The following is a 14,852-nucleotide window of genomic DNA, read 5'->3' as shown; positions in this document are numbered from 1 at the left end:
CTGGTCAATGACCTGAAAAGAGCTGGGACCACCGTTTCCAAGGTTACTGTAGGTAATACACTAAGACGTCATGGTTTGAAATCAGAAGGTTCCCCCGCTTAAACCAGCACATGTCCAGGCATGTCTTAAGTTTGCCAATGACCATTTGGATGATCCAGAGGAGTCATGGGAGAAAGTCATGTGGTCAGATGAGACCAAAATAGAACTTTTGGGTCATAATTCCACTAAACGTGTTTGGAGGAAGAAGAATGCTGAGTACCATCCCAAGAACACCATCCCTACTGTGAAGCATGGGGGTGGTAGCATCATGCTTTGGGGGTGTTTTTCTGCACATGGGACAGGGCGACTGCACTGTATTAAGGAGAGGATGACCGGGGCCATGTATTGCGAGATTTTGGGGAACAACCTCCTTCCCTCAGTTAGAGCATTGAAGATGGGTCGAGGCTGGGTCTTCCAACATGACAATGACCCAAAGCACACAGCCGGGATAACCAAGGAGTGGCTCTGTAAGAAGCATATCAAGGTTCTGGCGTGGCCTAGCCAGTCTCCAGACATAAACCCAATAGAGAATCTTTGGAGGGAGCTCAAACTCCGTGTTTCTCAGCGACAGGTCAGAAACCTGACTGATCTACAAAAGATCTGTGTGGAGGAGTGGGCCAAAATCCATCCTGCAGTGTGTGCAAACCTGGTGAAAACTACAGGAAACGTTTGACCTCTGTAATTGCAAACAAATGCTACTGTACCAAATATTAACATTGACTTTCTCAGGTGTTCAAATACTTATTTGCAGCTGTATCATACAAATAAATAGTTTAAAAAAATCATACATTGTGTTTTCTGGATTTTTTTTTTTTTTAGATTATGTCTTTTACAGTGGACATGCACCTACGATGACAATTTCAGACCCCTCCATGATTTCTAAGTGAGAGAACTTGCAAAATAGCTGGGTCTTCAAATACTTGTTTTCCTCACTGTAACTTCCATCAGTGCCTCATGGCTGTGCATGACATTAGCAGTAAATAAGGTAGCATTTCTGACCTTTGAGCTATTAAGAAATATTAGCTGTACAAATCTATAGCATTGACTATAAAGTTTGCTAAGTGGAAAAAGATAATATACAGTGAGGAAAATAAGTATTTAAACACCCTGCTATTTTGCAAGTTCTCCCACTTAGAAATCATGGAGGGGTCTGAAATTGTCATTGTAGGTGCATGTCCACTGTGAGAGACATAATCTAAAAAAAAAAATAATCCAGAAATCACAATGTATGATTTTTTTAACTATTTATTTGTATGATACAGCTGCAAATAAGTATTTGAACACCTGAGAAAGTCAATGTTAATATTTGGTACAGGAGCCTTTGTTTGCATTTACAGAGGTCAAACGTTTCCTGTAGATTTTCACCAGGTTTGCACACACTGCAGGAGGGATTTTGGCCCACTCCTCCACACAGATCTTCTCTAGATCAGTCAGGTTTCTGGCCTGTCGCTGAGAAACACGGAGTTTAAGATCCCTCCAAAGATTCTCTATTGGGTTTAGGCCTGGAGACTGGCTAGGCCACGCCAGAACCTTGATATGCTTCTTACAGTGCCACTCCTTGGTTATCCTGGCTGTGTGCTTCGAGTCATTGTCATGTTGGAAGACCCAGCCTCGACCCATCTTCAATGCTCTAACTGAGGGAAGAAGGTTGTTCCCCAAAATCTCGAAATACATGGCCCCGGTCATCCTCTCCTTAATACAGTGCAGTCGCCCTGTCCCATGTGCAGAAAAACACCCCCAAAGCATGATGCTACCACCCCCATGCTTCACAGTAGGGATGGTTTTCTTGGGATGGTACTCATCATTCTTCTTCCTCCAAACACATTTAGTGGAATTATGACCCAAAAGTTTTTTTTTGTCTCATCTGACCACATGACTTTCTCCCATGACTCCTCTGGATCATCCAAATGGTCATTGGCAAACTTAGGACGTGCCTGGGTATGTGCTGGTTTAAGCAGGGGAACCTTCTGTGCCATGCATGATTTCAAACCATGACGTCTTAGTGTATTACCAACAGTAACCTTGGAAACGGTGGTCCCAGCACTTTTCAGGTCATTGACCAGCTCCTCCCGTGTAGTTCTGGGCTGATTTCTCACCTCCCTTAGGATCATTGAGACCCCACGAGGTGAGACCTTGCATGGAGCCCCAATCCCAGGGAGATTGACAGTCATGTTTAGCTTCTTCCATTTTCTAATGATTGCTCCAACAGTGGACCTTTTTTCACCAAGCTGCTTGGCAATTTCCCCATAGCCCTTTCCAGCCTTCTGGAGGTGTACAATTTTGTCTCTAGTGTCTTTGGACAGCTCTTTGGTCTTGGCCATGTTAGTAGTTGTATTCTTACTGATTGACAGGTGTCTTTATGCAGCTAACGACCTCAAACAGGTGCATCTAATTTAGGATAATAAATGTAGTGGAGGTGGACATTTTAAAGGCAGACTAACAGGTCTTTGAGGGTCAGAATTTTAGCTGATAGACAGGTGTTCAAATACTTATTTGCAGCTGTATCATACAAATAAATAGTTTAAAAATAATATATTGTGATTTCTGGATTTTTTTTTTTTTAGATTATGTCTCTCACAGTGGACATGCACCTACGATGACAATTTCAGACCCCTCCATGATTTCTAAGTGGGAGAAGTTGCAAAATAGCAGGGTGTTCAAATACTTATTTTCCTCACTGTACATCACTCCTCACAGTTGGACACAGCTGGATCACCTGTTCATAACAAAAGATAGAGGAGTCAATGTTTTTGCCCCCATTTTGCATGGAGGTTCAAGCTGTAAATTTTAAGGTACATTGAAAGCAACATAACATTCTGTCAAGCAATTTACAACAGCCAAATCAACCAGTTAGACTAGTTTGTGTGTGTGTGTGTGTGTGTGTGTGTGTGTGTGTGTGTGTGTGTGTGTGTGTGTGTGCTTCAAATCCAAACTTGACTAGCCATATCTTCAGGACTTCACTTTGTTCACAGGCGCACTGTCATGCTGGAACATGTTTAGGCCCCAGTAGTTCCAGTAAGGGGAAATTGTAATGCTACAATAGTCATCCTATAATGTCTCCTTTAATTGTTTCAGTACAATGATGTGAATCTACGATGGTGGAGGGCCTAGGTATATTTGTGATGGCCAGGTGTCCACAACCTGGTTATATAGTGAAAATCAGTCTCAGTGTAACAATACCAAAACTGCATGCACTTTCTCAAGTCAGTTTAGAATACTGAAACTAAGTAAACTCTCACAATCACAGTTTTCAGGAGTATTTGTGATTTTTTCGATGCGTAAATTCAGACCAGAGACATCTTTTTTGTTTTTACAGTGCGCCGTCTTTTTCCTTTTCAGTGTGCTGCAAATTTTTGAGAACACTGAAAATCACTGACATTTTTTAAATATTAAATTTGTAACAAAGAAAGTAAATATTTTAAATTCAAGATTCCACACTATTCCTATTTAAATGCAAGCAGATTTGTTATATTGCCCATTTCTACTTACAAAAATAAAATATAATAATAAATAAATAAATAAATAAATAAATAAATAAATAAATAAATAAATAAATAAATAAAAATCAATAAATAAATAAATACCTAAAATTTTTCCAAGCTTGTAACAGGTTTTTAAATGACACTTCATTGCATTTGATCTAAAATGAATCAGAAGGTATTAGACAAACTTGAGCTTGAGTACACGGTGTTATTAAGGAGATTTACTAAATACTAGGAAATTCTAAACTTTAGTAGTGTAAATATTTCAAAGATTCTATGTTTTACTTACTTTGCTGTCAATAATATTTAATTGCATAATTTGTAATGAAAATGGTTAAATATAAAATAAGACATTAAAAAGAGTAGCATTTGCACAAGCGGCTTTAGGCTTTTGTACCCGTACACTATATTTGAACACCTGACTTAAATTAACCATTCACTTGAACAAGGAGACCCAAACCCGTACTAATCTGACAAGGTATCTAAACGTAAAAAAAAACATGCAAAATGTTGGCTCATGCTATCTGAATGCTTATTAAATTATTTGCTGTGTTATTAGCTAGGTAAATAACAGTGACAAAGGAAACAATGCAAATGTGGCCACACACATTATAATTCATAATTCCTGACTTCAGACTGGAAAAAAGGAAAGGAAAAACACTACCTCAACTCACAACTCTTACTTTTGAACTCAGTTTCCTCAGCTCAGAGTTCCTCCAACAGCATTTTCCCCCTACTTTGTAAGTCAAATGCAAAAATAATGCCATTCAGAGCTCCAGCTTCCCACATGTAAGTCACATGCAACATTACATGGCGTTTCTATTAAGCAGCAGAAGACTTCACTACCTTCTACCACTTAATTTAAGCAAGAAGCTAGAGGTGCAAAAGCACAGGCCAGATTGGACTAATCAGATAAAGGTTTGTATCTCTTTTTATATTTATAATGCTTTTTGCAGTATAGTTATAAACCTACAAAAATACTACAACCTCCAAGTCAGTAATACCTTAAATGGTTGGTTACATATACATACAATAATGGGTACTGGGCCCTTTATAATTGGGTTACAGAGCTCTGGAAAGAAAAATAAAAGACTAAATTCAAATGATTAAATATTGTATTATAAAAATAAAAATAATAATTATATATATGTACACAAATATACAATTTCTAGTTTAAAAATGTAGAAAATAATTAAAATAAAAAAATAAATTCTCTGAGCTGTTATAGCTAATAAAAAGGTCATGTGCAGTCACACTTTAGCACCAATTTATCTGTAAACAATTGATGCTAGTAAGAACAATCAGAGTGAAATTCGCCTTTACAGGAATATAAAATCGGGATTTTTATTACAAATATGGCTTTACTTCCACAGAAGGTAAGAATGGTTTTTGCAAATTACAGTTAGAGTTAAAAGAAGCAAAACAATAAATAAATGAACAAAAAGCAAGAAAGAAAAGTGGACACATCTAAAAATAAATCAAAAATGCTTGCACAGTTGTGGAGAAGAGAGTTTGTATGATGTACAAAGTGATTTATCACATCACAAAATTAAAAAAATGCCATTTTCCATTGATTTTTGTTAGCTGCCTTAAATCTCTTAAATCGCATTTATTATTTGTTTTTTTTTTATTTTTGAGTGCTAAATTCATAATATTTGACTCTTACACGAATAGTGCAGACTCATTGGCCCAACTGAGTACGACTGCACTATATTAGTTGTTAGTTTTTGTTAGCTCAATGTTAACCCTATTGAAATATATATATACACACACACACACACACACACACACACACACACACACACACACACACACACACACACACACACACACAGTGATGGGGTGCTGCGCCAGATGACCTGGCCTCCACAGTCACGGGACCTGAACCCAATCGAGATGGTTTAGGGGTGAGCTGGACCGCAGAGTGAAGGCAAAAGGGCCAACAAGTGCCAAGCATCTCTCAGGGAACTCCTTCAAGACTGTTGGAAGACCATTTCAGGTGACTACCTCTTGAAGCTCATCAAGAGAATGCCAAGAGTGTGCAAAGCAGTAATCAAAGCTAAAGGTGGCTACTTTGAAGAACCTACAATATGACATTTTTCAGTTGTTTCACACTTTTTTTTTATGTATATAATTCCATATATAATTCCACATGTGTTAATTCATAGTTTTGATGCCTTTAGTGTGAATCTACAATTTTCATAGTCATTAAAATAAAGAAAACTCTTTGAATGAGAAGGTGTGTCCAAACTTTTGGTCTGTACTGTGTGTGTGTGTGTGTGTGTGTATATGTATATATATAGAAGGTGTGTCCAAACTTTTGGTCTGTACTGTATATATATATATATATATATATATATATATATATATATATATATATATATATATATATATATATATACATATACACACACACACACACACACACACACACACACACACACACACACACACACACACATTCCAATATAACTTAAAAATACCTATTGAAATACCTATATTTATTTTATGATGATCTTGCATTTTGTAAGACTTGCATATATTAACTAATTTTCTGTCCCTAGTACAATTGCATACAAAAATATCGGTGAAAACTAAACCCATTTAGTGCATTAACAGTAATTTTTATATTACATCAAAATGCAAACACAGTGCATTCAAGAAATCCCTCCGCATTGGCCGCGTAGAGTAGGTTATGAGAAAATATAGATGTAATGAAACTCAATTATTCTCACTGATGTATTTACTTATTATTTATTATGTACTTATCGCCACCTTTAAAAACGTGCTCAACTCCCTACTCTTTACGGCCACTGCAGAGGGACTTTTTGAACGCACTGTAAATAAATAAAAGTATGAAAATCAATTTCAAATGATTTAAAAAGTGTAACCACGCTGTATAGTGTTTTCTTCATGTTTTAGCTTGAAATGATCCAAAACTATGGAACCTTTTTCTGCCGTTTTCTGAATCATCTTCTCACACTTTGCTGTTTTCTTCCAGTTCTGCCATTTTTTATTCTGCAGCGTCTTCTGTGTTACATGTCCAGCGTGCTCCAGAGTTTAGCGAGTTGTGCGTCAGTAATAACGGTCCGTGGGAAACACAACGTTTAATGCGTAGTTAAATAAACTAAATGAAGCATCGAGGCAAATAATTTGCATTGATAAATTTTTTTTATCAAATTACTCAAGGAATTGTTTCAGCCCTAGCTGTATGCCAAGACAATATAATAGCTTGATAGGCTACAATTTCTGCTTTTAATTTCCAATTTCACAGTTAAAAGAAACCAGCAAATTCAAGCAAATAAAATGTCCACATTGCTTCACTCACTACTTAAATATATTAAGCATTTACTCTTTGCCAACACCCTCATCATTTTTATAATGTTCCTCATCATTTCTATACCTATAGTTTCCATAGTTATGCTATCTGTACTAAAGTGGCTATAATAAGTCTAGTTAACCTAAATAATCCAGTCATTTATGAACATCAATTTACTGTATTATGAACCAAATCAATCAGCTAGCTTTCATCTAAATATAGATCAGAACAGAGGGGTTGATTAATATTAGTTAGATATTAGATATTACTTCTACCTATTAACCATGATAAAGCTGTTCCCCATTCCTTTTGCTCCAAACCAAAATTGTAATTGTGTCGATCAACTACAGTAAGGAAATGTTTGCACAGCACAACCCAGTAGTAACACAAAATTTAAGTCGAATGAAAGAGTTGAATGTTCATCTTTTCCAAAACTTTATGTTTTCATAAAGAGCAAAAAGGCCCCAAAAAAACACTCTTTAGGAAATGTTTAAAGGTTATCATCAGTGCTAATAACTGCAGTGGAATGAAACCTCAAGAGTATGCTATGCTCCCTCAGGTTGGAAGCTTTGCTCAATTCACTTGTGCAACTTTCAAAGAATGGGATAAGAAAAAATTGGAGGCACAACAATCAAGACATTCTCAAACTCCACCCACCTCAGCCAACCAACAATCCCCCCTACCTCAGCAAAGAGATCATTATACATACCGAAGTGAATTCAAAGTCTTTTTGATTGGTTAAATTGAGGATGTACTCAATTCGAAACTGGTTTGCAGGACAGGCTAACTGAACTGGAGGTACCAAATTGTTCATTGCAGTCACAATAGTCTGCAAAAAGAACAGAGTTTTCACATGACATTTCTTATAGCACTTGTAAGCTCATTAATATTCTGTGAGGATCAACACTTACCTCTATAGCTTCTTTTATATTGTTCTTAATGTCCTGAATTTTCTGTTTTTTCTCTCTGTGGAACAAACAAACTATCAGTCATTAGCAGTGCAAGATTTTTTGTTTTTGTCATCTGTTACATCAAAAAAATATATAAAAAATATACACCTACAAAATTGCACTTGCTGTTTGCTATTTATTAGATTCCAATTGTTAATTTGCACATAATTTCTGGGTTTAAAAAAAAAAATAAAAAAAATAAAATAAAATAAAAAATTCAGGTATCAGCAACTTTCTTTAAAAAGCATGCTATAACTGACTAAAGAACCTTAAAAGCCATAAAACTAGGAAAAATGTTAACAAATTGTACCTCTTACACAAATACAAATAGGCCATTTTACTTATGTTTCTTTTAACAAAAGCAAAGGAATTAACTTTGGGGAAGACAAAAACTAAACAAAACAGGGAAAGGGAAACCTATCCTATTCTGGGTGACTCTATATAGCGAAATATAAAAAAAAAAACAGAAAAAAATTTTTTTGCCAAAGAATATATTGAAAGCAAGTTTAATATGAGCATCAAGGTCTTAATTATAAAGTGTTTAGTACCCAAGCAAAATTGAAGTATAAGTGAATTTAAACTTTTGCACTCAAATGAGAAGGGAAAACAAAAATAATAAACATGCATAAAGTGAAGCAGGCATAATTTGTACAGGGCTATAGACTGCCATGTATGCAAAGCAAAGCTGGATTCATTGGAGCAGGAATTAGTCAGGACTTCCAAGTTCACTGTTCCACACCAAAGTCACTGTTTTCAAAATATGTTTTCTGGAACACAGTACAGGCAAAAATACTGTCAAAGAACTGAGAGAGAACATTTATAAAGATTAAGAAAAAGATTATATAAAGATTTATAAAGATTATAAAATCATGTTGGATCAGACAATTATACATTATTAGTTAAAATAAACAGAGCCCTTAATACACTGGTAGTGCCGAAGTACCTAATGCTTAATTTATATTCTAGCATAATCAATGGTGGAGAGTAACGCTAATGCAATTCATTACTGTACTTACAGTAAGTAGCTTTTTCGCATCTCTTTATTTTACTGAAGTATTTCCACTTGGGGAGACTTTAACTTCAATCAATTTCAGTCAAATATCTTACTTTTTACTTAACTACATTTTGCTAAATCAGTCGTTAATTTTTATTTATAAAATCATAAAAACTTAAATGGCCAAGCACACAGCAAGCCACCAATCAGGGTAGAGTGCACGCTCTGTTTTGAACTTGTTTTATTGCTGCTCGGTGGTATCTGCTTAGCACGAACATACACTTCAACGTCAGTTCAACAGCAAGTATAACATTTTGAGAGTGATAAATGATTTGGCCTTATTTGCATGTTTTTTATTTTGAGTGGTTGGAAAGGTGGTTTTGGGATCTAGATCATTTTAATAGATATCAATTATTGTTTGACTAATCAATATCATTATATTAATAGATTGGTGTGATATGATTAACAGAGTCTTTTTCACATAAACAGAGTTTAAGCAAGAGCACATTTACTTTTACTGATTAAAAGTAATATTTTAACTGATGCATCTCTACCACGACTGAGCACTATGTGAATACATCTGATGAAACTACATTATGTACCACTGGCTCAGTTTTCCCTTTTAACAGATCATTTTTGCAGCCCAGAAATTATAACAGATTGGCAGCTCTCTTTTTTAATGCAAAGAGAGAGCAAGAAACTAATAGCTAAAAGTTGTCCAATTGGGAAAAAATAGATATAGGACTCATTTTACACCAACACAGCTATTTAGGGTTTTTTTTATTTATTTTTTGAGTTATCTATGTTGGGATAATTTGTTTGTATATGTATTATTGGATGATATCCAGCTGTATAATTAGTTATAAAAAAATAAAAATAAAAAAAAGACATGCCAAATTACACAAAAATGTTCTTAAATCTTAAGTGTTTTCAAATCAAGACTGATGACAGTCACTTAAAAACACCCTACTTGTAGGTCTGCCTCTGACAGAGTTTTGCTGTAATAGTTGAGATGGATTTGAAAAAAAAGTACAGAGAGTTTATTTAAGACGAGCATTAGGTTGTTCCAAACTTCTTGCTTAATTTGGGATGGCTTTCCTCTCAATTTAGGGTTACAACATTTGTCCAATTGTAGCTGGCAGGGCAATTCTATTTAGCAAGAAAAGTTATTTATTACTACCACCCATGGTGGTTATTTTTAAAATCAAGTAAAATATTTTTTTGACCAATCAGCAGAGACATTTATAAATGTACATACAAGTTTGCCGTCATCACTGTTACCTGAGCAATGCAATTTTAAATTTAGTTATGTTTAAAGCTGCCAAAATCTTCCAAAAGAAGTAACAGGTGTTTTGAATGGACATTTAAAAATGTAATCAAAGAAGAGGCACAGGTAAGCAAGTAATATAAATACATTTTCAATTGTGTCTCTAAATATTTATATATAAAATAAACACAAACTGGCATTACAATTTAATTATATGCTTAATTTGTCATTTTTAATTCAGAGAGGAAAATTCTTTACAAAGCTAAAAACACTGTACTAGATCACCTATCGGACATAAAACCTGCTGCCTCATTCTATTCAAGCTGACCAAGCGATTATTTCCAACCATTTTACACTGACGCTGTATCTTAAAGTTGCATGAGCGTATACAACCATCCATCCAATCCAAATCCGACCTGTTCTGTCTACACCACCGACATAACTGAACATTTTTTTTAAATAAAAAATTATCCACAAAAACATAACTATAAATTAAGGACAGTCAACAGCCAATACTCATCTAAAACTGGCATCCTTACAACAGTCAGTCTACAAACTGCAAACTTCTGTTGTTACCTGAAACATCATAGGCACAGTGGCAGCATGCTTGTAAGACAAGACAAGTTTCCTAAGTTCAGTTGCAGGACGTTTACTTTACATTTAAATATGTACATGTTGCTGGATCAGATCAGAAGGCAAGTCATATCCAACCCTACACTGCACCAGCATTTAACACCGATATCAGAGCAAAAACAATATTCAGGTGTACATCTCTTGAAGAAGCGTCATAAAAATCAACAAAGTAATAATGAATGACAATTTATAGCTGTATGTGTAAAAAATAAATGTCACTGATGATAAGACACTGACAGCATAAAGTAGACTTGGAAATGGCACTTACTCAGCATTGAAGCCATTGACGTGCAAAATGCGCATCTGTTTGACTATAGTACTTTTGCCCGATTCTCCAGCTCCTAAAGAAAAAAAAAAGACATTCAGAGCATTGGTAAAACATAGAGGCAGCAGATCATTGATTAAATTGCATTTAAACAGCACAATTTACAGGTCACTCAATCCGCAGTCTGAAAATATACTCAATGCCAGAGGAAGCATTTTACAAAATGTTTGTACAGTATGTTAACAAACATGTACACTACATTAAAGGTATCCTTAAACACAGATCAAATGAATTCACTAATCACACTGATCAGAAAAGTGTTTGTGGTGTGGTCTTAATCTAATTAGCACTCATAATTGACATCTCACCATCCAGTATGCAAGACCAGTCAGGCAGAACCATACAAAATGGTGCAAATTATTAGGATTGGGATGGTTAAGACTAAATCTTAACCACCCCAAAGAAAAAAAAAAAAAGAAGACAAAATTAAAAACCTCTTACTCATGTGGTAAAGACAATTTAACATTACCGCCACCATTATCATAAAAAAAAAAAAAACACAATTGAGAGATTTTAATATTCCCTTCAGTAGAATTCCAGCGATTTGGAGAGTCTATGCCAAGGCAAAATTATACTGTATTGCAAGTGCTCCAAGACCCATATTAAGACACTGTTGTATTTAAATTGTCACCTTTATTTATGGACACATGAGCATAAAGACAGATTGCCAGGTTAGCTCCCACCCAATTAGTTTTATAAAAGCCAAGAGAGGGACTAGCAACATCAGCCTTTTAATTGTTATAATGACATTCAGGAACAGAGTTAGTCACCAATCACTTTGTTGTGGTTTAAATATATTGATTGGTACATAGCAGCATGTCAACATGTTTTTAATTATTGAGGGTCAGACTACCCAAATGAGGATGGGTTCCCCTTTTGAGTCTGGTTCCTCTCAAGGTTTCTTCCGCATAACATCTAGAAAGTTTTTCCTTGCCACAGTCGCCATGGCTTGCTCATCAGGGATAAATGAACACCATTCACCTTGACTCTTGAATTCTGTAAAGCTGCTTTAAGACAATGTCTGTTGTGAAAAGCGCTATTAAAATAAACTTGACTTGACTTGACTACAATGAGTAACCTTCAGATTTTAGATATGCAGCACCAGATTTTAGAGAAACAATTTGTAAATGTAGGTTTAGCAAATTTCCCAAACTGTAAAAAATACCCATACACTGTATTTTACATTGTTGCACAGCAAATCTCAGCTCAATTGTACTTACTCAATAGACAACTCAATGGGTCCTACAGTATCTCCTAGATCCATTGAACCACTAGGACCTAACTTCACTCCCTATTGTTGACTACTCCCCAAACTGTGAAGGTACGTATATTCAGATCCTTGTTGTTTCATGTGAATTGATGGAACAAGCATGAGTTACAGCTATTAGGATGAATTAAACTCCTTCACTTTTGATTTGACCTTAATGTGATTGCCATACTGCTACAACGACTTTTTTGACTAGTAGTAAATATCAAACGCTTACTAATCACAACAAACGTCCTAGGACTAATTCATATAATTATTCAGATTGGCTCACAAAGTGGGTGGAGCTAAATGGTCCAAAATTGCAAAGCAAATTAACCCAGTTACCAAGTTATGGGCTAAACATCACTTAGCATCACCTAAAGCCCAATCAAGCTCAGTAAGAATAGAAGGTTCTAGTGCTTACATCAAGGGGCACATTTTTCTTGTCTTTTTATAGAAGATGTATGCACTATGTAAGCATTTTTATACTTTCATTCAATGCAATGTTCAAATCAATTATCACAGAGGCAACTTCCAACATGGCTGGACTGTGTTATTCATAAGTACATATATAAAATTGTATACAATTCGATTAACTGATTCCAGCATTCCATATAATGTATGTATGTGTGTGTGTGTATATATATAGTCATAATGTTATGCCTGATTGGTGTATATAACATAATGAACAGCATAAAACTTTTGGACATTATTGATAACCTCATTTACTGTATAAATGATAGTACATACATTTATATATAATGGCATAGCACAAAATATATTCTACTTGCTCAATATACATTTTTTAATTTATAAATCATTGGTTGCAAATTCAAGCTGGATTTCTAATGAAATCCATAAGCCAGTATTTCAGTACAGACTTGCAAAATTTGTTTGTGAACCTGTAAAAAATGTGAAGAAAAATAACAATTTAAATGTAGAGCAAAGTTAATAAAGCGCATTATAAAACGATGAAAAGGGCAGAGGGGGACACAAAGAGAACACTAAAACAGCCATTAGAGCCAACTTCTGAGCCTTCCAACAAGAGAACTATAAAATGAAAGTGCATTATCAAATTGTTTAATTTTTTTAACTGTCATTATTTTTAGCAACAATTATTTTTGTTAAGCCAGTGCTAAAAGTTGCAATACATATGGAAATAAATCTTGACACGCTGCAAAGTCATAAATGGATTGTGATGGAAAGTAGGAACAGAAAAAGACCACAATCATTTCTGGTACTACGAGCCTATGAGCCCAGAGTACACTTAAAGCCCACTTAAAGCAGTTTTTTATTTTTTATTTTACCTGACTGCTGGGAACAATGTCTTCAGTTGAAGATTCGGTTGACTGTGGAGTTGTCAGGGGCAGGGAAGGGTGAAATTAAAATTAAAATGTATAATGTGCTAATATTGATCCTAAAAATTATAAACAAACAGCCTTTCGGGGAAAAAGTAAGCGTTAACCATATATGTGCGCATTTGCTCCAATTAAAGTGCTACTGTGACTAGTACAAGTGCTGTAACTTTACCAATTACACTGGAATCACAAGGTCTGGTTAAACCTGACCTTCACAAATCAATAGGCACACTGTCTCTTTCACCTCCCAGTCATCTTCTTAATCTAAACATTTATTTCTGAATAGGGCTGTAACGGTACACAAAATTCACCGTTCGGTATGTACCTCGGTTTTTAAGTTCAAGTTTTTGATTCGATTTCGGTACAGTTAGTGGGAAGAAAAGCAAAACATAAAATTGCTTGTCATTTATTTATTTTTTATTTAAAAAGTTTATTGTTAACATTTGTGAAAAACAGTATACATTCTTAAAACAAATTTTTATTAAAATGCCTGTTTGGTTAAATAATCTAAAATAATATTTCATTATATTTTAGAAAAAATAATATAGAATAAATAAAATTAATTCAACACTTTATAATATAGAATAAATTAAGCAATCACTTAAATTGGCACAAATTAAATTGATTAAATAAAATTAACTAAATAGAAACATTTTACTAGTTTACATTTGTTTAACCCTATTTGGGTAATAGAAATTTGTGTGTGTGTGTGTGTGTGTGTGTGTGTGTGTGAGATTTTAATTTAATGTAATTCTCTAGTGATATGTTCTACTAAACTGTTCTATTTCAGCATAATTCAACAAATGTCTTCATGCCTTCCATCCTTCATTCATTAATTTATTCACTCTATCAATATGTGGGATTGGAAAGATTTTCTCCTTTTAAGAGATATTCTTGAAGCTGGGCATAAAACACAAAAGAATCCATATCGCTAGATCGTTGTAAAAACAGAAGTAGCAGCAATTTCATGCATGCGCAAAACAAAATCTTTTTTACAACGTTTTACAACGCAATACAAATCATATTTCCAGTACGGAGTAAGAAGCCACAGTGACACTTCACTAACTAGTTTCTTTTTTATAACCCTGGTATTGTTGACTATTTTTTAAAGTTTTATAATAATAAAAAAAATAACCAAAAAAAAAGTAACACTGTGCTCAAAGTGTGAGGTTTTTGTTGTGTTCTAAACAAAATTGTTAATACGTTTGTGATGGAACAAAAGTTTAACTATTTTCTGCA

General features: G+C 34.6%; 1 protein-coding gene across 2 annotated transcripts in view; it reads right to left on the bottom strand.

Annotated features, from left to right (window-relative positions):
* The window catches only part of gnas (GNAS complex locus), a 50,972-nt gene that overhangs the window by 27,330 nt on the left and 8,790 nt on the right, over positions 1 to 14,852 (bottom strand). For both annotated transcript variants that reach the window (XM_083533816.1, XM_083533817.1), the window contains exons 2-4: positions 10,953 to 11,025; positions 7,752 to 7,806; positions 7,550 to 7,669 (exon numbers count right to left, since the gene is read on the bottom strand). In XM_083533816.1, coding sequence (XP_083389942.1) covers positions 7,550 to 7,669; positions 7,752 to 7,806; positions 10,953 to 11,025 — 248 coding nt within the window. The remainder of the gene's footprint in view (positions 1 to 7,549; positions 7,670 to 7,751; positions 7,807 to 10,952; positions 11,026 to 14,852) is intronic.

This window comes from Silurus aristotelis, assembly GCF_946808225.1.
Source record: "Silurus aristotelis genome assembly, chromosome: 2".
In the NCBI taxonomy this organism is placed as follows: domain Eukaryota; kingdom Metazoa; phylum Chordata; class Actinopteri; order Siluriformes; family Siluridae; genus Silurus; species Silurus aristotelis.
This window is presented reverse-complemented; position numbering and strand designations above follow the sequence as displayed.